Source organism: Ursus americanus, chromosome 34, assembly GCF_024610735.1.
Source record: "Ursus americanus isolate L20-20 chromosome 34, mUrsAme1.1.p, whole genome shotgun sequence".
Lineage (NCBI taxonomy): Eukaryota > Metazoa > Chordata > Mammalia > Carnivora > Ursidae > Ursus > Ursus americanus.
In genome coordinates this window covers 23,279,539-23,307,302 of record NC_142160.1, presented here as the reverse complement: position 1 = coordinate 23,307,302, position 27,764 = coordinate 23,279,539, and the positions used below count along the sequence as shown (strand labels likewise).

The following is a 27,764-nucleotide window of genomic DNA, read 5'->3' as shown; positions in this document are numbered from 1 at the left end:
ATAAGCTGAGAGAAGGAAGCTTATTTTCTTTTTTTTTTTTTTTTTTTTTTTTTTTTTTTTTTTTTTTTTTTTTTTTTTTTTTTTAAAGATTTTATTTATTTATTCAACAGAGAGAGACAGCCAGCGAGAGACAGCCAGCGAGAGACAGCCAGCGAGAGACAGCCAGCGAGAGACAGCCAGCGAGAGACAGCCAGCGAGAGAGGGAACACAAGCAGGGGGAGTGGGAGAGGAAGAAGCAGGCTCATAGCAGAGGAGCCTGATGCGGGGCTCGATCCCATAACGCCGGGATCATGCCCTGAGCCGAAGGCAGACGCCTAACCACTGTGCCACCCAGGCGCCCCGGAAGCTTATTTTCTTATTTATCCTATTCCTAGCATCTAACTCAGTATCCTGAACATAGTAGGAATGTAAGTTGTTTTTCTTTTGTCAGTAAGTCTCGGTAAGAGAAAATGGTCTAAATTATATAACCTCCTGAATTCTTTTGTAGATTGCCAGATTTTCTTGCTAATCAATTTTTAAAAAGATTTTGAGAGAAGAGAGAGAGCAAGAGAGAGCATGGGGGGGGCATGGTGCAGAAGGGCAGAGGGAGAGGGAGAAGAGGGAGAAGCAGACTTTCCCGTGAACAGGGAGCACCATGAGGGGCTCGAAATCCCAGGACCCCGAGATCATGACCTGAGCCAAAGGCAGACGCTTAACCAACTGAGTCACCCAGGCACCCCTTTTGCTAATCAATTTGACTCCCAAGACTTAGAGCTTCTGGGGTAGACAGAAAAATCCCAAGTCAACAGATTCACACTTATTCAACAACGTATTAATGTACTAGTGACTTCTTCTGGAAAAGCAAATCATAGTGAAATCCTTAAAGTTTCTTTTTCTTACCAAAATGAGGTAAGTTGGGGGCACAGTTGTCAAACTTAAAAATTCGAAATCCTTCAAAAATTCCCTAATTCCAAGATTCTTTACTGTAACTAGAGATGACTACTGTTATTTTTAATAGTTGATTTTCAAAAAGGCATGAACATTTCATATTATCCGTGAAGATTTAAGTCTCTGAAGAAGGGCACAAATACATTGCTTCTCTACTAAAATTCCATCAATAGGCAAATTTAGATCATCACTAATTGACTTGGGTACCTCTCCTCACCCATTAAAAAGTGTGGGGCTGTACGGTGATACTTATTTTCTCTAATAATGTTTCCTCATCAGGGCCACTAGTATTGTCACTACTTGACCAGAATGGTTGGCACTGGTGAGTTTCATTCATAAAACTACCCCAGACTTGGGGACTGATAAACAAGGGATTGAATCCCATCCCAGACTGCTGCTGTGACCAGGGGCTAACCCCTGAACCACACAGCTCCTCTTGCAAAACGAGGAGTACAACCGCCGCTGTTGCCACGGCCAGGACTGTATGAGATTCAGTGGGAACGCACAGTTCCAGGCACACAATATTAATATAACAATTTCATGCATTTGTTTTCTCATCCATTTCTCCAAACGTCTCAGATAACCTTAAACGTCCATGTGGCCTCCGGATGGGCCAGTAATTTAGCACAAGAGGCCTGCCTAGGATATGGGGTTGTGGGGGACCCGCCAACCCGTGTCACAGCCTGGGGGCGATTCAGCCCCCCAGCACCAGAACGGGTGCCATCAGGCTCGTCGCGGCCCAGGAACCCGGATGCGGAGCGTCGCCGAGGGCATCTTGCCCACATTTCGCCCACTGGGGAGAGGAGAGGGGCGGGAGTCGAGGGAGGGCAACACCGTACAGCGCTTGGAGTCATCGCGACCCGGGCCACGGCGGGGAGTCGCAGTACCACGTGCCCGAAGGGAGGGTGGAAACCTGCACAAAATGGCGGAGCAGCACGCCTGGACCGGAGGGAGCGCAATTGCCGGCGGACTCCCACCGGACCCCCAGAGCCAGTTTCCGGACCTTCGGAACCGGAAACGGGTCCCAGGCGCGCGCCCGGGCGAGAGTGGGCGGGGCCGCTCTCCCGGAAGTGCCTCCGGTCTTGGCCGGGCGCACGGCCCCGCGGCCTCGGCGGTTTGGCAGCGTTGCGAGGTGGAGGAACAGAACCCGGAAGTCGGCCGCGCAGTCGGGTTTCAGTGCGGCTCGGGGAGGGCGGGACCCTGTGAGGGCAGCGATCCCACGGTGGGTAGGGAGGGAGCGCTGCAGAGAGACCCGCGCCCTTGCCCCGCCCCGAGAGGGAAGCGAGTTTGGCCAGCCCGCGGGTGAAAGCGCGGCTCACCGGTCCCAAAGGGAGGGGCGGGATGGACGGGCCCCTAACTCCCAGGGAGTCCGCAAAATTCATTGCAGAGAAGAGCCGGGACGTGTTCATAGACGGCGGAGGAGTGCGGAGGGTGGCCGAGCTGCTGCTCGCCAAGGCCTCGGGGCCCGAGCTGCACCTGGGGGGCTGGAAGGCCCTTCACGAGCTGAATCCCCGGGCGGCCGACGAGGCCGCGGTCAACTGGGTATTCGTGACAGACACGCTCAACTTCTCCTTCTGGTCGGAGCACGACGAGCACAAATGTCTGGTGGGGTACCGGGGGAAAACGTACAGCGGGTACTGGTCCCTGTGCGCCGCGCTCAACAGAGCCCTCGACGAAGGTTGGTGCCTTCTCCCGGTCAGACCCAGCAAACGGCCTGCGAGGCCCCGGTGTCCCGGGAGGGTCCCGAGGAACGAGTCGGGAAGTGGCATACGTGTTAATAAGGCGAACTTGAAGTTCTTCATTGCTTAAAAGTGTGAGAAGGGGCTGGCGTTAAGTGTTCAGTGAGAAATGATCCTAATGTTTATCATCGTAGCAGCTAAGTATAAAAGTTTTCTAAAGAACGCCACTTTGATGACATCTGCAGAACAAAGGGACAAGTATAACACATTTTAGGCAGTCAAAAGACGTCTGATGTAATATAACAATTGCTAGAAACGGATGAATAAGTACAGACGACTAAGTAGAAAATGAAGGGTATGCTTCTGATTTTTTAATTCTTCACCCACTTTTAGTGCATTCCTGTAACACTCATTTGCAAGGGTCTGATAAATAAAAAGTATGACGTTGTTCCTCTGCATTTTCTTTTTTCCCTAAGGGATACCTATAACCAGTGCTTCCTACTATGCCACCGTGACCCTGGATCAGGTTCAGCATATATTCCGTTCTGACACGGACGTTCCCATGCCTTTGATCGAGGAGAGGCATCGGATTCTTAATGAAACCGGGAAGATTCTGCTTGAGAAGTTCGAAGGCTCTTTTCTTAATTGCGTCCGAAAAAGTGAAAAAAGTGCACAGAAGTTAATGCACCTGGTAGTTGAAAGCTTTCCTTCTTACAGAGATGTGACTCAGTTTGAGGTGAGCTGCTTCTGTTGGGGATTTTAGAATTCTTAACTATTTTCTCATAGTTAACTTTTTACTTCCAGAACTCCTTTTGGGAATAAAAACTTAAGTTTTGAAGTTCCTGCCTTGTGGACAAGGAACAGTAACAAAATTGTTTAGTGTTTCAAAGACATTACTTCTCTTAGTTTTGTAATTAATGTATTTCCTTTATTTTGTTCTTTTTTTCTTTGTCCTTTTAAAATGTTTTTCAAACCTACAAAACACTGAATTTTCAGTATGATGCTACTCAGGGACAATGAGGTCCTTTTACAACTTCAAAAAATTTACTTTATTGGATGAAAATCAATGTATTTCTAAATTCTCTAATAAAAAGTATTTTTTTGAGGCTCTAATATATATATATACATATATATATATACACACACACACACACGAAATACTTGAACAGCGTTATTTTCTTTTTTTTAAACACATGTACTTTTAAAATGGTAAACATTTAGGATACCTTACCCCGTGCACCTCGGTTCTGTTTTTGTAAAATTCATTTAGAATTCGTTATCATTGTGTGTTTTAACCGTGACAAAGAATTGAAAGCAACTTCAGAGAAATCACGTAATATAAATCTATTGAATAAGTTTATGAATGCTTAAATCATATTGAAATTTTAAAGCTACCCTTTTGAAATCACAGTTCAACAACTAACAAAAATTACCAATAATATTGTTTAAATCGCTCTTTATGATTTACAAGGTGTTTGCATGTACACTCTCATTAGATCCGCAGAAGAGCTCCGTGGGACCTAAGGACAAAGATCATTATTGTCCTGTTTGCAGACCAGGAACCAAAGTCTAAAGAGAAAGGTTAACTGGTTTATCTTAGGTCATTTAGTCAGGAAATAAATAGCTAGCTTTTCAGTTCCTTAAAGTGAGAGATGCCTGATTATGTATGTTAAGATTATTTTATTTTATTTTTTAAAAGATTCTATTCATTTGAGAGCAAGTGAGCATGAGCAGGGGGGAGAGGCAGAGGAAGAAGCAGACTCCCCACTGAGCAAGGAGCCAGATGTGAGGCTGTATCCCAGGCCTGAAGATCATGACCTGAGCCAAAGGCAGATGCTTAACCATCTGAGCCACCCAGGTGCTAAGATTCTTTTAATTGCAAGTGACAGACACAAAACTAGAAAAACCTTAAGCAAAATGAAGAATTTGGGAATAGGAACATCTAGGATCAAGGACTCATTGCCGTCAGGATTCAGTGTCTTCTCTTTGCTTCTCTTGGCTCCATATTTCTCGTGACTGCAGACTAGTTTTCTCCATGAAGTAGAAGATGTTCATGAATTTTGCATCTTATTGCTTCAACGACAGGGCGGGGGGCGGGGGGGGGGTAGACACCCTCTCAGGTACCGTTCTAAAATTCCTAGCCAAACACTGATCAGATGGATTGGCAGGGAGTATGACCAATGAAGTGTGGCTGCAGGGGTTGTGGGTGGGGCAGAGGCAGTTCCTAGGAAAGAGGCCCTAGGCCCCTGCTGAATTTCATTTTGTTCTGACTACCGTTTTGCTAGTGCAGATGTTACTTTGAGATTTATCTTTGTCTTTAAAGTATGTCATGTCAGCCTTTTTTAAAGAAATTGTGGATTAAGTTCCTTGGTTCATCATTCAGGCCATCTAAGTGTAGTGTATAAAAAAATCAAGCTGCTATTCATGTGGCTAAGAATCCATGTATTCCAGAATCAACATTGGTTGTAGCAGAAGAGCTGAGCGTAAATTTAGGATGCCTTCAGGATGGAATAAAAGTCATGACATCGTGTAGTTTGTTTGCTTTGAAGTAGTCCTGAGTTTTTGTTTTTGTGGAAGAGAGAGTAAACTTTTTTTGTAGTTGATAATACCAATTTAGTAAGCAATTTGCTGAGTTTCTATTTTATTACAGCACAGTGCTTTTGATTTGCTTTGCTGAAAAGTTCTATTTTAAAAAACTGCCAGGATATAGATTCATTTTAAGGCTGATATATTTCTAAATGAATATTAGTACCTGAACCATTTCCCATCAGTACTCATTTCTAAAAACATTCTTGTAGAGAAATCCCTAAAATGTAACAAAAATCATACTTAAGGATTCTGACACTTTCTTAAAGGAGTATTATATTTTTTCATTTATTTTTTTCCAAAAAATTATCATTAGTTACCCAAAAGAAACATATTTCCTATGATTCCTAATATAGTACTGAGCACATAGTGGGTGCTCACTTAATGTTTTGATTAGTCAATTTACAGTTATCTTTCCATATTCATTTAAAAGATGTGTAAATAATAAGGGGTGGCCTGACTGGCTTATTCCGTGGAGCATGCGACTCATCTTGAGGTTGTAAATTCAAGCCCTATGTTGGGTTTAAAAATAAAATATTTTAAAATAAAATTAAATAAAATATACATAAATGAAGTACTTTGGGCAATTAACTCCAAATCAAGATGAATTCTGAGGCTTTTTAGGACTGCTTTTGAAATTGAGACGGTGTTAAAATAAAGCATATGTTTTTTGTTTTTAAGATTTGTTTATTTTATTTTATTTTATTTTTATTTTTATTTTTTTTAAAGATTTTATTTATTTATGTGACAGAGAGACAGCCAGCGAGAGAGGGAACACAAGCAGGGGGAGTGGGAGAGGAAGAAGCAGGCTCCTAGCGGGGGAGCCCGATGTGGGACTCGATCCCGGTATGCTGGGATCACGCCCTGAGCTGAAGGCAGACGCTTTAACGACTGCGCTACCCAGGCGCCCCAAGATTTGTTTATTTTAGAGAGCAGGAAGGTGGGCAGGGGCAGAGAGAGAGGGCAATAAGCAGACTCCCTGCTGAGCAGGGAGCCCTGCCTGGGGCTCGATTCCAGCACCCCGAGATCCTGACCTGAGCCAAAACCAAGAGTCAGATGCTTAACTGACTGAGCCACCCAGGTGCCCCATTAAAAAGTAATAGTAATAATAATTCTCTCACAGCACAATTTTTTTTCATAGTACCATTTTTTTTTTTTTAAGATTTTATTTATTTATGTGACAGAGAGATAGCCAGCAAGAGAGGGAACACAGCAGGGGAGTGGGAGAGGAAGAAGCAGGCTTCCAGCGGAGGAGCCTGATGTGGGGCTAGATCCCAGCACGCCGGGATCACGCCCTGAGCCGAAGGCAGACGCTTAATGACTGCGCTACCCAGGCGCCCCAATAGTACCATTTTTTAAAAAGATTTTTAATTCATTTATTTGAGAGAGAGAAAGCACAACTGGGTTACGAGGCAGAGGGAGAAGCAGACTCCTGACCTAGCAGGGAGCCCGACATGGGGCTTGATCCCGAGACCCCAGGACCATGACCCGAGCTGAAGGCAGACACTTAACCGACTAAGCCACCTAGGCGCCCCCACAGTACCATTTTTAATGACTTCGCAGTATTCCACTATATATGGATGTACAATTTCATAATTATTTGCCCAACTATCTTACTGCAGTAATTGTGTTTGATACACATTTATTTTTTAAATTGAATTTTATGTCATGTTGTTTTCAGTTTTATGTGATAATAAGCAATACTGCACAATCGTTTAACACTTGTAATTATTTTCTTAGAATGGAATCATAGTAGTGGAATTCCTGAGTCAGCATGGCCTGGATTTTTTTTTTTTTTTCAGGCTTGTAATACATAAAAATGCTAACGGTTCTCCAGAAAGATGATTATGAGGGTGTCAGCAGCAGCATAGGCGAGTGCTCTTTTCCCAGCCCTTTCATAACATGCTGATGGTATTGGTTGCTGTGTTTTTTAATATTTAACAAGTTGCATAAAATAGTCATAATTGTTTTTAATGTATATTTATTTACTGAGATTATCACTTGTGTTATTTATTTTTATTTTTTAATTAATTATTATTATTTTTTGGTGGGCAGCAAAGCAAGGTTTATTGAGCGATAGCAAAGTGATAGTACAAAGCTCCCAAGGAGGGAGGGGACCCAAGAGGGTTGCCTATCACTCGTTTTTAAACATTATAAACAAATTGATAAAATTAGAAAATTTTAATTCGAACAGATTTTGGATCAGGGATTTCCCAACCTGGTTGTACTCCAGAATCAGTCAGGAAGCTTTAAAATTCACATATATTTCCAAAGCAACTCTGACTTAGAAGATAGAGTAACAATATAAAAGTCCTAATGAAGAAATCAGCTTCCCTCAGGCTATTGTCTTCACTCTGACACACTGATAAATGTGCATGAAAAACGTGGTCTTTTTTGATACTTTAATCAATAACATTTTAGGTTTCTCTTAAGCATTTGTAGCTCTTGACCTTTCTAATTTGTTCATGATAAATTTGTTGAAGAAAATCAACTCATGGTCATGGGTTTTTTTCATTGATAATAATTGTGTTATAAAGGTACTATTTTGAAAATATTTTATTCAGCAAGCAATATTATGGAACATGAAGGGAATTGTTATTTTGGGATTTGCTGGTATTTTCAGTGATATCAGTTAATATTTTAGAGATGAAGAATTTGATTACTAAAATCATTTGATTACTAAAACTATATCAGCTTGTTAAGAAAATGTTTTATAGATGACTTGAATTTATTTTTAGACTCCTCACTTAAATCTTATTTTTTGTTTTGTGTTTTTCAAGGGTATTATAATCCAATCTTTGTGATATACTAGTTGGCTACCATGGAAACAGTGGTCATGATGTGACAATTTGTTTTGTAAGATGCTAGCACTGATTTTGTTACATAAGTCTGGTTCCTGTATTCTTCCCGTTTGATCTATGGATCTTATTAAAAATAGGAGATGATAGCTTCTATCTATTACAGTAAACAATGTAATAATTGTGTTTGATATACAATTTTATTTTTTATATTAAGTTTTATGTCTTACTCTTTAATACACTAGACTTGAATATAAACCCAGTTACCATATGTAATTTCCAGTCCAACAATTGTCAGGTTGTCATATTTTGATAGGTTTGGGGATAGTTTGATATAGGGATAGTTTTTTTTTAAGGTTTTATTTATTTGAGAGAGAGAGAGAGCGCGCACGCGCGTGCGTGAGCTGGAGTGCGGGGAGTGGCAGAGGGACTAGCGGACTCCCCGCTGAATACAGAGCCTGGGGTCATGACCTGAGCCAAAGTCAGACACTTAACTGACTGAGCCACCCAGGCGCCCCTAGGAATACTTAATGGTGATTTGTTCCCCCCAGCACTGTAATTTATAGACTTTACATCATGTCAAAAAATGAGCATATGTGTTTGCTCTGGAAAAGAAGATACTGAATTTCTTAAAGGTGGTCTTAGGCAGTTTACTTAGTAAAAGTAGTTCAGGTTGATTGCAATAGGTACACCTTAAGGTTAGGCAATATTACGTTATTTCTCATTAGGACAGAGTATCTTTGGAGTTTTGTTTTAGTAAATAAAGGAATCTTTGTTATCACCTTAAGGAATTTTCACATGGAGCCTTTCCTTGAAGGATTTAATTTCATTTTTTATTTAATTACTTATGTCATTTACTTACTAAAACATTTCTCCATGGTGGTCAGGATAAATTTTGGGAGCCAGTAATACTGGTTATTCTCCTCTAGCAGACAAGCAGCTATAAAAGATGATTTGAGATTATTACCTTTGGGATTAGGATTAGGATTAGATTGTCATTATGTGTCTATCCATAGTTTATGCTGATCTGTGTTTGTAGTTTTATAGAGAATTTTTGAGTTAAATTATAACCTGCTATCCTATAATGCTTGGTTAAATTTGTTTCTTCCTTGTATAAATATAATTGGAAGTTTATTTTGTTCTGTGGGCTTACATATTGATTTTGACCATTTCCAAAAAGGTAGACTTGATAAATTCTGGCTGTTGACCAGGTATGTCTTTACCTCTGAAGTACGTTTATCATATTATCTGAAAGGCGACAGTTAAAAATTGAATGTTGTGTTTCTCTTCAGAGATGAGTTGAAGGATGTTTGTTTTCTTCTTTATACTCTTCTGCATTTTATACAATTAATGTGAATTATGTTACAATCAGAAAAATTTAAGAAGCTTCCTAAAGGAATACTGTCTAGCCATTAAAAAGAATAAGCGGGTGGGTTATAGTGACACAGAAATATATATATATATATGAGGTAGTGTCATTGGAAAAGAACACTAAATAATACCACAATTACCACAATTACCACAATTGTATTTTATGTGCCTTGAAAAATATAGGAAGTAAATTCGGAGTGAAAGAGACAATTTAATGTTATTAGACTCCCTTTTTTTCTATAAAAGGTCCATAAATTCTACCAACACTAAAATTATTGCACCCTTGAGAAATGTTTTCAGTGTGTGCCCTTTTTTTATAGCATACATAAAAGCTATCGGATACCCAGGTAACATTTATATTCTCTTCATTCATCAGGGGAAAAGAATTTCTTTCTACAAACGGGCCCAAATCCTCGTGGCAGATACGTGGAGTGTGTTAGAGGGGAAAGGAGACGGCTGCTTTGACGACATCTCCAGTATCACCATGTTTGCTGACTATAGATTACCTCAGGTTCTTGTTCACCTGGGAGCCCTGAAATACTCCAAGGAACTACTGGAAAAGCTTCTCAAAGGTTTGCCAGCTTAATGAAGACATTCTTTATTATACTATCAATTGTGGTTGAGTCTCTGTCTCATTTCTTTCACAGAAGTTCTCCTTTCCTTAAAAACAAAAACACTGTTTATTGTTAAAAGCACATGTAAGGAAAAATGCAGGGGCAACTGAAGTAAGAGAAAATTGCCTTTTGTTGTTGTTTACTATAGAATGTAGGAAATTACACTATTTATTTATTTATTTATTTATTTATTTTAAAGATTTTATTTATTTATTCGACAGATAGAGACAGCCAGCGAGAGAGGGAACACAAGCAGGGGGAGTGGGAGAGGAAGAAGCAGGCTCATAGCAGAGGAGCCTGATGTGGGGCTCGATCCCATAACACCGGGATCACGCCCTGAGCTGAAGGCAGACGCTTAACCGCTGTGCCACCCAGGCGCCCCGGAAATTACACTATTTAGTCATGATAGTTTCAGAGCCTCATAATAAAATGAAACCAAAGTTTCTTAACCTGAAGGTGTGTGATGGCCGCTAGGTCCCTCAGGGTGGCATTTGAAGAGTGTAAATTAAGCAGTGAAGAGCACACTACACCATGGTGTCAAAGGTGGCCTGAGAGATAGGTAACATGCAGTGGGTTTCAAGTCAGGGGGCTCCAGGGTCTGCCACGGGGTTACCTTGCACGAGTCACTTGCTTTCCTAGGCTCACTTATTTCCCATGAGTGGATTCAGTTATTGATTCTCAAGAGCAGGAGCCTTGTTATAATAGCTGAGCATAGAAAATTATGTTTGTGTGAAAATTAGCTTTTTAAAAGAAGTTTTTGTTTAAATTCTAATTAGTTAACAGAGTGTAATATTGGTTTCAGGAGTAGAATTTAATGATTAGCTTTTTGTTTTTAAACATGTCTTTATATAAGAAAAATAATTACATAATTTTCACATTAGTTTCTCTCTTTTGGGTGCAGTATTTTCAGCTATTTTTTTCTTTATTTTTAGAAGCAAGTAGGGTTTCTTTGTGTTTTTTGTTTTTTTGTTTTTAAGATTTTATTTATCTATTTGAGAGAGAGAGAGTGAGTGTGTGCACACAGCAAGGGAAGGGGCAGAGGAAGGGGGAGAAGCAGTCTCCCCGCTGAGCCAGGAGCCCAATGTGGGGCTCAATGTGGGGCTCAATCCCAGGACCCTGGGACCATGACCTGAGCCAAACGCAGACGCTTAACCGACTGAGCCACCTACGTGCCCCCAAAACAAGTAGTTTTTATGACTGAATAGTTTTCTCTTGTGAAATAGGTTTCGGTCACCCAAATAAGAATAACACAGAATATAAAGATACCATTATTGCTGTGGTTGCTTCTAACTCGTTTTTATGCTGCCTTGGGCAATCCATTTTGTCCCTCTGTTTCTTCATTTGAAAAGTAACAAGCTGTCTTCTGTTGTAATGCTCATGTCCCGGATCATTAATTGTTGGATACCTTAAACATTTCAGCATCCGGGGCTTCTTTTCCACATAGCCATATGCAGCCGATCTTTTTTGGCCGGTGTACGCTGCTTGTTCCTGTCCGTAAACATTCTCTTGCCTGGCTTCCCTCACCCAAATTTTCTTTTTTTCCAGTTCAAATCCTACACGTCCCCGAGGGCTTGGCAAATGCTACCTCCTCCACACAGCTTTTTTCCAGCTTTCCATGATTTGTGCCTCTTCTCCTTCTGAATGTAGCGCCCAGTTGTCTCTGCTACTGTGAGGAAAACCTTGCTGAGAAGGGAGCTTGCAGCCCAGCTGTACAGAGGGGTCTGAGTTTTCTCCTGCCGTCCATGGCAACTGCAGAGGCCCCTTTCCAGATGTCCAGCGGCAGCTGTTGTTACTGCCTCTGTTATGTCCAGAGCGTGAACTCATTTCTTTGCCTCTTAGTTTATTTAAGCAAAGTTGGATTTTCTTTTTTCAGAAAGTACTTCACTAGCACACTAGAGAAGCAGAAAGTATAAACGTAAAGTAGTACACACAAGTATAGCACACTAATTTTGAAAAACTATTTTAAGTGGGGACGCCTGGGTGGTTCAGTTGCTTAAGTGGCTGCCTTCAGCTCGGGTCATGATCCCAAGGATCGAATCCCGCATCAGGCTCCTTGATCAGTGGGGAGCCTGCTTCTCCCGCTGCCTGCTGCTCGCCCTGCTTGTGCGTGCTCGCTCGCGCTCTCTCTCTCTGACAAATAAACAAAAATAAAATCTTTAAAAAAAATTCTAAAGTGGGGCGCCTGGGTGGCACAGTCGTTAAAGCGTCTGCCTTCGGTTCAGGGCGTGATCCCGGCGTTCCGGGATCGAGCCCCACATCGGGCTCCTCCGCTGGGAGCCTGCTTCTTCCTCTCTCACTCGCCTGCTGTGTTCCCTCTCTCGCTGGCTGTCTCTCTCTGTCACATAAATAAATAAAATCTTAAAAAAAAAAAAAAATTCTAAAGTGAAATCTAGAACCAGGTAGCTCGACTAGATGAGCTAGAACCTTCCTTAACTGATGCACTACACTTATATATATATTTTTTCCTCTCTCCTCTTCTGAATATCTCCAGGTTAGCCCTTGGAAGACCTACCCAGATTTCTGTCCATTTTATCTTTTTTTTAGTGCAGTGGTAAATACAGTCTTTTCACTTTATTTTAGTATGAATTTACTTGTTTTTTCTGTCCATTTTATGTTTAACCCATCTCTTCACCAAAGGTGTATTTTTTAGCCAATTATAAATACTGCCAATACAGTTTGGCTAAATTTAGATTCTTCACTGTGATTCTAGGGCTGACACCAGTCATGGTATTTAAGGCCCACCCTAATCCAGTATGACCTTATCTTACCTTGATTACATCTGCAAAGATCCTATTAACAAGTAAGGCCACATTCACAGGTACCAGGAGTTAGGACTTAAATGTGACTTTTTCGAGGACACAGTTCAATACTACAGTTACTTACTGGGTGGAGGGGACATAAGTAATGCTATTTAAGATACCAGGTGACAGCGGAACCTAGTGGGGCTGGGACATTGTCCTACTTTTCAGTGGATCACAGGGCCTCTTAGGTACTGTGAAGCTCTGTGAAAGGGTGCAGATTGGTGGCCAGAGGCCAAATACAACCTGCAGGTGTGTTTTGTTTGGCCTGGCCAGTGTTTTAAGCACTTTTAGTTACTTACTAACCCTTGACAATTATGAGATTTCACATAACAATCAGACCTTTTTTTTAAATTTTTATTTCTTTAAAGATTTTATTTATTCGACAGAGATAGAGACAGCCAGCGAGAGAGGGAACACAAGCAGGGGAGTGGGAGAGGAAGAAGCAGGCTCATAGCGGAGGAGCCTGACGTGGGGCTCGATCCCACAATGCCAGGATCACGCCCTGAGCCGAAGGCAGACGCTTAACCGCTGTGCCACCCAGGCGCCTCAGACCTTTTTTTTTTTAAAGTAGGCTCCACGCCCAACATGGGGCTTGAACTTACAACCCTGAAATCAAGAGTCGCATGCTCTACCAACTGAGCCAGCCAGGCGCCCCAAAAATCAAACTTTCTGACTTGGCTTGTAAAAGGGGAGAAATATGGGAACACTGGGTCTACCATTAGACCAGGCAGCACACATTCTGTAGCTGACGACAGCTTGCTGACGAAGGCTGCGGCGCTCCCTTACCCTGGCTCCCTGATCCTTATGGGCAGTTGAGTTGAAGAGCCCAATTCTAGTCTCAGTGGCAAAGCACAGCCAGTGCCCATCTTGCAGGATCAGCTACACCGGGGAGGTGGGCATTGAAGAGACTGCGGGGCCTGTGGCGCTCTCAGCTACAGATTCAGGGAGGGCTTGACTGAAGGATCCTGAATCCAAAGAACAGTGGTGGCCTCCCTTGCTCAGGTTAACAACTTTGATTTCCTAGGTTCTCCTGATGCGCTTAGGATGTACCTAAGACAGTGTTCAGTTTTCAAGCGAGAAAGGGAGGTATTGTTTATTTGGCCCCTTGGAGTCCTGCAAATTTTGCAATGTTTTTTTTCCTGGCATCAGATCCAATTGTAAATCCTTTGTTTTCAAGAATTTAATAATCTTGCTGTCATATTTTTAAATTTCCGGTCACCCCATGTTCATTTAGCAGCTGTTTATCGGGGAGCTGGTATGTGCAAGGTGCTCCGCCACCTCCCAGGAACATTGTCGCAGGCCAGACACGGCCCCTGCCCTTGTGGAAGGTGCGATTGTAAATTCATGCCTGAGTTTCGAAGTGGTTTAAATCAAGTCTGAGTCGATTTTATGTCACTGATGCTCAGTACTTCTTGCTCTGTTTTCTTCCCCCTTGCAGGAGAAATGCTCTCATACGGGGATAGGCAAGAGGTGGAAATCAGAGGGTGCTCACTTTGGTGTGTTGAACTGATCCGGGATTGTCTTCTGGAGCTTATTGAAAACAAGGGTGAAAAAACTAGCGGGGAGATCAATTCCGTTCTTCTGGATTATTACTTGTGGGACTACGCCCGCGACCACAGGGAAGATATGAAGGGAATTCCCTTTCATCACACGCGCTGCATATATTATTGATCCAAAGTGCAAACGGATCCGAAGAAAACTTGCATTTTTGTCTCACATAAGCATTTGTACAGTTTTGCCTTGATAGTAAGAGAATGTAGTAGACGTCACAGCAACAAGGAACGTGATTACCCAGTCTCATTTAAAAACTGTCTCCTGACCTACCGCTCTGTATCCCCGACTTTGTCCTTTGTCTGCTTGTTGACTTTTGATTAGATTTTCCCTTTCTGCGGGCACATGACAGGAATAATGAAGGAACTGTAATGCTCTCTTTAAATCTCACATCTCTTAAAATTAATCATGACTTATAATGCGATTAGTCATCAGTGATAATATTTCATAAGTTCAATTGGTATCTTTTCTCAAGATGTAGTAATTTCTTACATACCTTAATCCTTTGATATGGGGGGTAGGGTCTGAATGAATGCTGCGTCTTTTGTACAAATCAATCTTGACAGCTTATTTTAAGCTTTTTATTGGTATTGACAAGAGGTTTTGTACATCGTGATTTTCAGTTTAGGAAACCTATCTAATATTCCTTTTTTTTTTTCCAGTGTAACTGTATTGAAATTGAATAAAGGTTTTAAATTTTTTTCTTAAACCTGGGATGGATTATTTTATTAAAATAGAATTTACCACATATAATTTAAAAAGATTTACAGTGAAGGGCACCTGGGTGGCTCAGTCAGTTAAGCATCCTAACTCTTGATCTCAGCTCAGGTCTTGATCTCAGGGTTCTGAGTTTAAGCCCTGCTGTTGGGCTCCACGCTGGGTGTAGAACCTACTTAAAAAAAAAAAAAAGTTTTAAGTGAATTTGATTATTTGCTTTATGTTGCAGAAATTTCGTTACCTACGAAGCACTCATTTCCCACCTTCACCCCCACCTTCCTTCTAACATAATCTTGATTTTTGTTAGCCACCACCCTTGTCAGCTCACTGTGACTTTGTGCGAATGAAAAGGCATCCTTTCCCCAAGCACTTTACTGCCATCTGCTGAAAATTTGTCATACTAACCTTACAAATGACAATAACTGAACATGAAGGCTCCTGCCCCCCCCCCCCCCCCCCCGTTCTCCCTTGCCCTCTGCCCGCCCCCCCCCACCTTGTGCACTGCACAACTAGCACCACCGTAAGTGCTGCTTTGTATTTATCCCTCCCCTTTGTGACTCAGGGAAGGTGATCCACCTTCATCTCGAAAGATAGACCAAATTAATATGTTTAATGGTGATAATCCTATTCTCCACCCGTGATTGCTTTAGTTATGGGTATATAATCTCCTGGCCAGTGACACTGGAGGGGAAGTCGGCTGGGGGAAGCTTCTGGAAAAAGGTTTCTTCACTTTGAAGAGAGAGGTAGAGGAGAAGGTCCCTCTTCCTCTGAGCCGTGTTCTGTCTGAACGTGATGCCTGAAGCTGTTAGCAGCACTTGTGTGGAGCCAGCGCCCGGCTGTTCTGTCCTGCTGCCCCTGTCCCAGCTGCAGACCTCATTCCTGGGCTGATAAACACATTACCTGATTGCCACCATTTTCAATGAGTCTCCTGTAACTTATAGTAGAAAGCATCAAAACTAATAGTTTGCAATTTAATCTGCTCTCAGGAGACTCCTGCCGCCCTCCTGCCTCTCTCCCTCTCCTACCTACTCCTGTCCCCTACCTTCCCCTTCCTCTTTTTTCTCTCTTCTTCCTCCTCTCACTTCTCCCTCTTCTCTCCCCTCTCTCGTTCCTCCTTCAGTCTCAGCCAGCTCTGGGCTTCCTGTTTTCCTAATCCATCATGGAAGGACAGGGAAGTTGGTCCAGTGGTGCTCTTTTGTGTCCAAGACACAGCTGTCTTTTCTCTTGTGCCACTGAGCATAGCTTGGACTCATGACCCCAAAGGGAGTTATAATCTGGGGAGCAGGACTGAAGAAGCAATGAAGCTGAAGAGGGCAGGGGCTGCCAGGAAGGTTCTAGCAGCTACGACATGTGTTTTTGCTTTCATGTCACTAACTAGAACTTAGTCACATGACCACAACTAACTGTCAGGGAGGGCAGGAAAGTAGTCTCTCTTGCAGGCATTGGGTAACCAGCTAAACTATGTACGAAGTATGGATGGATACTGGCAAATGGCAAGTTTTCACCACCATGCGTGGATTTTATGATTTTCATACCTGTTAACAAGCTAAGAATTTATGACTTTTTTAAAGATTTCATTTATTTGAGAGAAAGAGAGAGACCACGAGAGGGTGGAGGGTCAGAGGGAGAAGCAGAATCCCCAATGGCAGGGAGCCTGACATGGGGCTTGATCTTGGGACTCCAGGATCATGACCTGAGCCAAAGGCAGACGCTTAACCAACTGAGCCAGCCAGGCGCCCCCAGGCTAAGAATTTAAATAACATTTCACCTCATGCTTTTTGCAGACCTATTATCTCATTGGGGATATTTAAACAAAGAGCTTGGGGCGCCTGGGTGGCTCAGTCAGTTGAGCGTCTGCCTTCAGCTCAGATCATGATCCCGGGTCCTAACATTGCTGGTTTTGTGGGTCTGTGCAAGGATAATCCCTCAATGGATTTCAGGGTAGTCTGAGGGAACATAATGAACATGGAGCTGGCCGTTGGCATTCTGGAAGATGAGAATATTAAAATAGAATCTGGAAAGGGTTTTGTTTTGTTTTGGTTTGGTTTTTTTTGGTGGTGTTGATTCATTCCGCACACCCTCTAAAAAACAGTTAATGAAAATGTGCACAGTTCCAGGAGTCCTCTCATCACAGCCCTCCATCCAGAGAGGTCCTTGGTTTACTGCTGTTACAGGATTTCTTTTCCTCCAGTGCCTGTGGTTCTTGGTCACCCCACTTGGAAGAATGAAGAGATAAACCAGACAAAGAGTGGTGTGGAGCAAAGTTTATTGAGCGATAGTACAAAACTCCCGAAGAGGCGGGGGGACCCGTAAGGGCTGCCACTGGCATTTCTAAGTCTGGGGGTTTTTATGGGCTTGTTGGCAGGCTGTTTTCATCTGATTAACTCTCCATGAGCCAGTCACCCAATCAGATTTTTGTCATCTACCTATCACGTGGGAAAGGGTAGAGGGCTCCTTCCAGGGTGGTATAAAATCCTTTAAGGGTGGTTTCCTCTATCCTTCATTACCGTCACTAAACCAGTTTTCTGGCGGAGATGGAACATTAGTAATGAAGGATAGTCGGAAGAAAGGGAGACGGGGACAAGCCCCCCCCCTTCCGCTCCCCCCTCTCCCGTCCTAAGAGGAAGCTAAACTTAAAAGGAAAAAGACCCCATCCTGTTATTCTAGGCTTTACTCAGTGTCCCAGTTTTAAGTCTTCCTACAGGGAGGACTTAAAACTTGTACAGGACAGAGAGGAAGGGAATGGCCTTGGGTGTCCTAACCCAGGTCCGGGGCGGGGAGGGGGGGCACCGCTCAACAGCCAGTGGGATATTTAAGCAAAGAGCTTGGGGCACCTGGGTGGCTCAGTCAGTTGAGCATCTGCCTTCAGCTCAGATCATGATCCCGGGTCCTGAGATTGAGCCCCACATTGAGCTCCACATCTGGCTCCCTGCTCAGCAGAGGGTCGGCTTCTCCCTCTCCCTCTGCCCCTCACCCCTGCTCATGCTCTCTCTCTTTCTCAAATAAATAAATAAAAATCTTTTTAAAAAATAAAAATAAACAAAGAGCCCGATCTGGTGGCCTGCGGTTGGCTGGCCTGTCTTCAGGCAGTGCCCTTGGTTCCCGAGGCTACGAAACACCACCACATGAACAACTACCTGATAGGGAGATGAGCCGTGGACAAAAACTTGATTGGGTGACAGGCTCATGCAGGGTTAATCAGATTAAAACAGCCCACACCAAAGAGCCCATAAAACCCATGTCAACCTTCTCGGGGCCCCTCCAGCCTCGGGAGCTCTGTACTATCGCTCAATAAACTTCGCTTTGCTGCCCACCACTCTTCATCTGGTCTACCTCTTCATTCTTCAAAGCGGTGTGACCAAGAATTGGCACTAAGGGAAAAGAAATCCTGCAACAGTAGTTATTCCTTTGTGGCTCAATTTCCTTTAACAAAGCTTTTGCTCTGTAACAAGTTCAAAAACATTTTGGCTTTTTTTTTTTTTTTCATATTTCATTAATTCTTCGGTGGCTGCCTGGCTGCCCGATGATTCGCCTCCCTCTATAAACTCAAGTACGTTAGCCATGAGGCCAAGTCCATGCCCTCTGACTGAAGCAAACAGGTTGGGTGAATGACTTGTCGTTTCCTGTGGTGTCTGAGTAAGAGGATGATTTGGGGGAGGCTCTAAGGATGCAGCGCTCTCTCTAGATCGGATGCTGTCAGAAAACAGGGCAATCGGATCTTTGGCTCTCTCAGTAAATCTTATCTATAAAGAGGGGGGCTAGGGCAAGGAAAAAGTGCAAGCCATTCAGCAGATGCCACTCATTTTAGCCAAGATAGAAGGTTGTTTGGTACTGTGCGTGTGGCACAGAGCCTTGTTTTTTTTCTGTGCTTGGACAACAGTATCAAGCAGCCTCGTGTCATTTCACTTTATCACGGTCTTGACGTGGGTATTCCATGAGACTCTCTCCAACAGGAGCACAGCATGCAGCGCTGTGAGGGCGGCCCGGCTTTCCCAGGGGCTGCGCTTGTTCCTTTCACCACCTTTAACTTCCCCCTGACTAGCCCTGCAGAAATGAATAGATTTCCTTCGATTTGATTCGGAAATCATTTATCGAGCTCCTTCACCGTGCTCCCTCCCCGAAGCTGAATGGGTCATGGTTTAACGGTCTGGCTGGGGAGGTACAGGCTGAACGAACCACAGTAAGTGATGTGGGACTCAGCCTTGAGGCAACTTCGCCTTCTTCTTCCTGGTGAATCTGGGACCCGTCTCTCTCAGGGTACTTCGATCACCGTTTCCCTTTTTGTTTTTAACTTCGGTTTTTGATTCTCAGCTGTTAGGTGGATGCCATTGTCTAACACAAAACCTGCTCAAGTAAGGAAGTTGATCTTGTTCAGAGCATTGCACCAGGAAGATCGCCTCAGATCCAAGGATTAGAGTCTCTTGGCAGGCTGGTGGTGCCTCAGCGTTTTCTAGGGAGGAGTAGACACGTTACGAGTGGGGGGACTTAAGGTGGGCTTGTTTTGCAGTCAGAAGGCTCACCTCACTGAACGAGATTTCCCCGTGTTTATCTCCCTGTCTAGCTGGGTTCAGGGGGACAGATGGTTCTAATCTCAGCTAATCATTAACAACACAAAGAATGAGGGATTGGAGAGGCGGTGTCTGGCTGTGTTAGCAGGTTTAAGCAACAGGGGAGAGATCTGTGTTGGGCCTTGTCACAGGTGAATAAGGGAGACATGAGAAAGAGTCAACAGTTAGTCTTATTTAAGTCACTTAGAGAAGGGTGATCCTTTTGGATAGACTGTTTCCCAGAACATAAAAGGGGGGGGGATTTCAGAAAACAAAAGGTTGGAGAGATTTCTTAATGTTATTGTTTTCTGGAAGTACAGAACTCAGATAAAGTTGAACATTATCACCATCAACCCTTTCTTGTACTTGGGTATTGGCTGGAAACAAAGTAGGCCGTCATGGCCTAAGCAACATTTTTATTTGCTCATTTATTTTATTTGCTACCAAACCATGGGAGGTAATGACTCTCAAAGTAAGGAAGTCTAGAATTGTGAGTTCTCTACAGTATAAAATGTCTAGAGTTAAGATCCAAGGTTCTGGGTTCCCCTCAGGGGAATCGCCATACACTCACTGCCTCAGTTCTGTTGTCAACTTTTGAACAAATCAGTTAAAATCTCTGTGCCTGTTTAATTTACATATGACATGGGATAGTTGAGCTCTTATTTTTTAGCTCTGGTTCCAGTTTCCTTTTTAAATCATTTTATGGAATGAAAGAATGCCTCAAACCACTTATAGGATGAGGTAGGATGAGACTGCGGTGGTTAATTTTATGTCATGTTGGCTAGGCTACAGTGCCCAGTTTTTGGTCAAACACCAGTCTAGATGTTGCTGTGCAGATATTTTAGATGTGATTGACATTTATAATCAATAGAGGAGGAAAGCAGCTATACTCTATTAAATGGCTGGGCTTCATCCAATCAGGTGAAGGCCTTAAGAGCAAAAACTGAGGTTTTCAGAAGAAGACACAACGCTACCACAAGACTGAAACATAGAAACCCTGCCTCAGTTCCCCACTTGCTGGTGTGCAGATTTTATTTTTTAATTTTTTCTTTTAGAGGGAGAGAGTGTGGGATGCGCGAGCACTTGATGGGGTACGGTGGGGAGGAAGGGCAGAGGGAGAGAGAGAACTTTAAACAGGCTCTACACCCAGCATAAGCACGATGTGGGGCTCGATCTCACAACCCTGAGATCGTGACCTGAGCCAAAATCAAGAGTCAAGACGTTAACCAATTGAGCCACCCAGAGACCTTTGGCCTGCAGGTTTTAGACTGAAGACTGTAACATCAATTCTTATCTGAATATCCAGTTTGCTAGCTTGCCCACGAGACTTTGGGCTTGCCAGCACCCAGCCCATTCTTTAAAATAAATCTCCCTTTCTCTCTCTCCAGATGGACTGATGGATAGATAAATAGATATAGATTATATATCTATGTCTATCTTTATCTCTATATATTCTATTGGTTCTGTTTCTCTGGAGAACCCTAATACAGGTATGAATAAGTAATGTGGCAAAATAACTCTTGTCTAACTCAAGAATATTGAATATAAAATAAAAAATTAATAAAGGGATGGTGGGACTAAATCATTTGCAAGATTTCTTTCATGTATAAAATTCACTGACTCAAGTCATTGGAAACTTGAAGAAATACGTTATTGTGGCATTCATCTAAGTTCCTCTTTTTCCTATAAACTACATTTCTTCTTTTCCTTTTCCTTTCTATTTTGATTTATCCCACTGGGTTTAGGATATTTTAGTTTCAAGTGAAAGAAATCCAACTGAAACTAGCTTAGTGAAAAAGGAAATGTAATGATAAAAAAAACAAAACCCCAAAACCTAGGGGCGCCTGGGTGGCTCAGTCGTTAAGCATCTGCCTTTGGCCCAGCGTTCTGGGATCGAGCCCCACATCAGGCTCCCTGCTGCGCTGGGAAGCCTGCTTCTTCCTCTCCCACTCCCCCTGCTTGTGTTCCCTCTCTCACTGGCTGTCTCTCTCTCTGTCAAATAAATAAATAAAATCTTTAAAAAAAAAACAACCCAAAAACCTAGATAAGTCCAGGGAAAGAGCTGGCCTTCACTATACCCAGTTATGGTCCAGGGATTAAAATGCACAAAGACCACATCTTGTATTTCTTTTTGCTCTGTTGGAAGACATCACTCTAATAGCTAGTGATTCCGGGCCACAAAGTGCACATCTTCGCCAGTAGTGCAGGCAAAAATCCGGGGCTTGGCTGACTTGCCTGGTTTGCGTCCCTGGTCCCTGTGGCCTGGGGCAAAGTCCAAGTGATTGGGCTACCAGGTGGGGCAGGGGCAGTTCTCGAAACAGAGAGGAGCTCTGCTTATAGAAAGGAAGAGGAATGGTAGGCAGCCCAAAACCTTGTCTTCTACACCTTTGGTAGATGGGGATCATTTCGAGTTGGGAACTGCTGAGAAAGAGCTAGGGAAAGGGTAGGGCTGCATTCTGAATTGATCCAAGGAAAGAACTAACCCAATTTCCTGTCTGGAGGTGGGAAAAAACTAATAACTCCCTTCCTTCACTATTTCGATTTTAATATTCTTGGGATAGACTAAGGATTGGTTGGCAGATGAATTGATTAGTATTCTTTGGTTGCAGGAATGGAATTCAATTATTAAGGCTCAATAACGTTGATGAAGCCTGAGTTTAAATGAAAAGAAATAATAGCTCCCAAAAGTGTTTAATAAGAAGTAGAGAAATACTTTGAGGTGAAAATGGTCTTTGGACGGCAAGTAAAAAATATAAAAACCTATGCGTTCATAATCACCCTGCCCCCACTCCAAAAGAAGAAACCCTATTGGTTGACTTTAGAGGTTGGTAGGGACCAGTTCATTATTCTCTTATTCAATGAATGAAAGCGAAAAAAATCACGCACCTATCCTGTCATTCCTAAATGCTGTACTATTTCCAGGATAACCTGATAGAAGGAAAGCTCTTCTTTATAAAACAATTCCAGCTAATAAATGTGAAAAGAATATTAAAAGTAGAACATTACCATTTTGGAAAACCTAATAAAATAATAGGTCCAGAAAATGATCATCAGTGTCTGTTAAAACCATTAGGCAAAATGTTCACGGGGAGCTTTTTAAATGGATGGATTAGGCTGAAGGCATCTGAACTCACTCATAATTTTAACGCTACAAGTGGGATATGCAGATATGCAGACACCATATGCCTCCTGGTGTGTTGCAATAGGAAGTACACAGTCCTGTGTATGAATTATTCTTGCCAGAAAAACCGAACCTGAATCTAATCAGGAATCTAGATCTAACTACTAGTTGTCAGGAAATGTAGGAAATCCAGGAAGAAGGTAAAGTGAAATGACAACAAAAAGACACGATTGCCAAATCTAAGAACGTGAGATGTTCTAAAGGACAAATGGTCACTGTTTCTCCAATAGATTGTTTTTTGTTTATTTTTTTGTTTGTTTTTTTAAAAGGCGGGAATTGGCAAGGATGTGGAGAAATGGGAACCCTTGAGCACTGTCGGTGGGAATGTAAATTGGCACAGCCACTCTGGAAACAGTATGGCAGTTCCACAAAAAATTAAAAATAGGATTACTAAATGATCCAGCAATGATGCTTTTGGGTATATATCCAAAAAAATTGAAAGCAGGATCTTGAAGAGATATGTACACACCCTTGTTCATAGCAGCATTACTTACAATAGCCAAGAGCTGGAAACAACCTAAGTGTCCAATGAGAGATGAGTGGACAAGCAAAATGTGGTCTATCCATACGTGGGAATATTACTCAGCCTTAAAAAGGAAGGACATTCTGACACATGCTACAACATGGATGAATCCTGAGAACCTCGAGTTGTTGTTTAATGGGTGTAGAGTTTCAGTTTTGCAAAATAAAGAGAGTTCTGGGGATTGGTTGCCCAACAATGTGAATGTACTCAACACTACTGAACTGTACCTTTAAAAATGGTTAAGATGGAAAATTTCATGTAATGTGTATTTCACCACAAGTTTGAGAAAGGCAGAGGGTCACTGTTACTGATCAGGAGAGAATCAAAGGCCAGATCAACCAAATGCTACATGTGGACCACGTTTGGATCCTGATTTGAGCAAATAAACTGGTAGAGAGTGAGCGATGGAGAGTGATGCATTACGTAGAAAGCAGAGGCAGTGTTGACTTTGTCATCCGACACACATAGGCTGCAGTCTTGCCTCTGCCACTTACCTGCCATGTAACATGGATCAAATTACTTGTTTTCTGTTTTTAATTTTTAATCTCTAAATACTTACTGAATTTCTGCAATGAGCTTAATATTTACTCTCGATAAAATTCTGACTTTGCTCAACAATGTGGACATAAACATAAATCAATAAAACATGGTCTCCGCTGATGCTGGAGAATTGATCAATGCAAGAGAATAAAGAACCCCTCAAATAAGCCCATGGATATGTGGGAATTTGTCCTATTTCATTGATTCTAAGACAATTTTTTTCACATTTCACTTCAACTTACATGAACTGTATGAACTTATGTGAAATATATTTTCTTTTTCTTTTTTTTTTTTTTAAAGATTTTATTTATTTATTTGACAGACAGCCAGCGAGAGAGGGAACACAAGCACGAGGAGTGAAAGAGGAAGAAGCAGGCTCCCAGTGGAGGAGCCCGATGTGGGGCTCGATCCCAGAATGCCAGGATCACGCCCTGAGCCGAAGGCAGACGCTTAACAACTAAGCCACCCAGGCGCCCCTGAAATATATTTTCTTATTCAAGATAATCTGATTTGGGATTTCTATTACTTGTAACATCAAGCACACTAATGATAAACTTTTCAACAAAGTCTTTTTTTTTTTTTTTAAGTAACCCAGAGTTGGTTTCTGTTCCTTGGAACCAAGACTAATTGATTCGACTATAAAAATGACCTTTAACCCAGTGTTGGTGATGGTTACCATTTTGGTGAATTTTGTCGAATATTTTTACTACCTTGTGTTTTTATGCAAATTTCTCCCCTGAATGAAATTGAAAAAATTATTGTCATTCTAGCTACCTAACAATTTTTGAGTAATTATTCCTATTTTCATACCCTACAACCTTATGAATTAGGAATGAGTTTTATCCCAATTCTTCAGGTGAAAAAACTTGATACTATTTTGTATCCTTATTTGTAAGCATTTTCCTATACTAACTTTTTGTAAATACGAGTTTCAATGAGTAGATAATATTTTATAAATGTACCATTAATTTATCAATCCCTTTCATTGAACATTTATGTAATTTCTAAGTTTTTGCTGTTAAAATAGTATAATAAACATTCATGCACATGATTTTTTTTTTTAAGATTTTATTTGAGAGAGACAGAAAGATTGGGAGAGGGGAGGGGCAGAGGGATGGGGGAAGCAGACTCCCTCCTGAGCAAGGAACCCTATGCAGGGCTCAATTCCAGGACCCCGGGATTATGACCTGAGCCGAAGTCAGACGCTTAACCAACTGAACCCAGGCACCCCAAACATGTGATTCTTTGTCCATGTATCTATTTAGGAAGATGACAAGAGGTAAGATTATGTATAAAAGTGACTCTTGCTAAATGCTTGTGGGTTACGTTATGAAAAGTTGCTGCCAACTTTACTGGTGAGAATGGCTTATTATTTTAATTTGCATTGCTTGGTTTATTAGTGAAGTAAAATGTCTTTGGCATGCAAGCCAGACTTCAGCTTTCTTCTAATCTTCTGCCTCCCAGGTCTACAGGGTCAATCTCTGGTTTTGTCCAGCACTAGACTGGACTTCCGGACTGGCATATCTTTAAGTTCCTACAAACAACCTCTGTCACAAATGCCTCAGTTAGCACCACAGACTTCACTGAAGATTTTGCTGGAGAAAGAGGAAGGGTTCACGTTGCACAGGTCTCAGCATGCAGCCTGAGGATTCCTGTTAGCCATTTCCGTTCTCCCTGGAATTCCCTTACCAGCTGTCTTCTCCCTCCCCTCTGATTTAACCTCTTCCCAACACCTTCCCCTCCCTCCATCTTAGTCATTTCTTTTCAAGAGCAGTCAAATAATTCTTCTCCTGGTCTCATATGAGCAATATTATGCTCTTTTCTGAAGCCCGGGTACCAACAAACTCAAATCTGGCTGTGAGCTCCAAAGTGTCTCCTCAGCAAAATTGTGTCTCTGTGCAGGGGTTTCTCATTCCAGCTACTAAAGGTAATATCTCATGGCTTTGAAAGCAGCCTTCAACTACCTCCATTTTGACCTCAAACTTTCTTCTTTTTTAAAAAAGATGTATTTATTTATTTTAGAGAGAGGTGAGGGGAGGGGCAGAGGGAAAGAGAGTCTTACGCAGACTCTGGGCTTGAGGCTCAGAGCCCAGCTCCCAACATGGAGCCCCATGCGTGACTTGATCTCACAACCCTGAGATCAGGACCTGAGCCAAACCCACTGCACCACCCAGGTGCCCCACTGACCTCAAAGTTTCTAATGAAGTTCTTCTTTCCAGCTTATCTCTTTTAACTCAGGCAAAGGATCCTGTGGGCAAAGCATCTCCTGATGGGAACAAAAACTACCCCCTCAAACAGTGATGACTGCCCTGAGCCAGCAAGAGCCCATGTGATTGACCCCAAGGCAATGGTTGCTTTGACTTTCGCTGCCCACCTGCACATACCCTCCCACTTCTGCTGCACATATTCCTTATGTAAACTTGGAAGAATTTTCAGCACTTTGGAGACAGTCTTTGAGATGTTAGTCTGCTGTCTTTCCGGTGTTGGCCTCACTGAAATAAATTCCTTTCCTGTTTCGCCACCACTTGTCTCTCTGCCTTCAGATTTTGTCAGGAGCCAGTGGCCGAACCTGGTCTGTTTGGGACCCTATTTCTGAAAATAGCACGGTCCTGCAAAAACTTTTGTAAGTCAAAACGGTGTAAAGTGAAGAAGCAATTCTCATTAATTTTTATGCAAAAAATTTTGACCATTCCCAAACCCCAAAAATGAGCTGTTGTGATTCTTTTCTGATACCTTAGGACACATCTTGCTAATAAATGCATAAAGTAAATCAAGATAAAATATGGATGCTCACAGACACATTCAAAAATATGGGGGCTTGATGCCCAGGGCAGAGTGTAGTTCTCCTGAAGGCGGTTGGGGGGGCCACTCTCCTTTCCCGGGGTGCCCACTGCCTCTGTAAGGGTTGGTTGCAAAACAAATGCTGAACCTTATTTTGGCTTTCACCTTTTATCATAAAAGCGAAAATCCTCTTCGGATTTCTTCCAGTTAGCAAAAAGAGGTAATAATGTAGGTCTTTCAGCCAAGAGGCATAGTGAGAACTTTTGAAAAGCAGGTGATGCCTGTAATTCAATTTAATAACTAAGCAGCTTCCCCCCCCCACCTTCATTCCTAAGTTTCATGAGAGAGGGGATGCTTTTTGAAAGTTACTTAAAAAAATAAAAAGTCTCTTGGGAGAAAATGCTTGGATTGTGCTATTAAAAATGGCAGGCATGGAGGCATTTAAAACTAAATTGGAAAAGTTAAACACAGAATTTCCATATGACTTGGCAATCCCATTCCTAGGTCTATACCAAAAGAACTGAAAACAGATATTAAACAAATACTCCTACATGAAACTTCCTAACAGCATTATTTATATTAGCCAAAAAGTGGAAACAACCCACATGTCCATCAAATGATGAATTGTTAAATAAAATGTGGTATGCCCACACAATGGGATATTATTCAGCATCAAAAGGAATAAAATCACTGATACATGCTACAACATGGGTGGACTAGGAAAGCATTGTTTAGCAAAAGAAGCCAGACACAGAAGTCCACAAATTGTATGACTAGGTGAATCCAAAATGCCCCAAACAGGTCAATGGATACAGACAGAGAAAGCAGACCGGTGGTCGCCAGGGACTGCGGGAACGCGAGCGACTGTCCTGACACGGGGATTTCCTTTGGGTGATGACAGTGTTTCGGAAGCAGAGGTGATGTTGCACAACATTGTGAATATTAATGTATACCTTACAACAGTTTGATGTATGTTATACGAACTTTACTTCAATACAAATAAACGGGGGGGGGCGCCTGGGTGGCTCACTCGTTAAGCATCTGCCTTCGGCTCAAGGCGTGATCCCGGCGTTATGGGATCGAGCCCCACATCAGGCTCCTCCGCTATGAGCCTGCTTCTTCCCCTTCCACTCCCCCTGCTTGTGTCC

The 27,764-nt window shown here is 42.4% G+C and overlaps 1 protein-coding gene across 7 annotated transcripts; it reads left to right on the top strand.

The window, feature by feature from the left end:
- The first annotated feature begins 1,834 nt into the window (after window positions 1-1,834).
- On the top strand, window positions 1,835-24,886 carry QNG1 (Q-nucleotide N-glycosylase 1). Of its 7 annotated transcripts, none has more exons than XM_045780892.2 (4): window positions 1,835-2,605; window positions 3,083-3,342; window positions 9,738-9,933; window positions 14,014-14,171. In XM_045780892.2, the coding sequence occupies exons 1-4, from the start codon at window positions 2,269-2,271 to the stop codon at window positions 14,154-14,156; spliced, it is 936 nt and encodes a 311-aa protein (XP_045636848.2). In that variant the 5' UTR covers window positions 1,835-2,268; the 3' UTR covers window positions 14,157-14,171. The 7 variants fall into 7 exon arrangements, with proteins under 7 accessions (XP_045636848.2, XP_045636847.2, XP_087715078.1 ...); XM_045780891.2 differs by having other exon boundaries at window positions 14,011-14,171; XM_087858952.1 differs by lacking the exon at window positions 14,014-14,171 and adding an exon at window positions 24,158-24,886 and having other exon boundaries at window positions 1,838-2,605.
- Window positions 24,887-27,764: the final 2,878 nt, after the last annotated feature.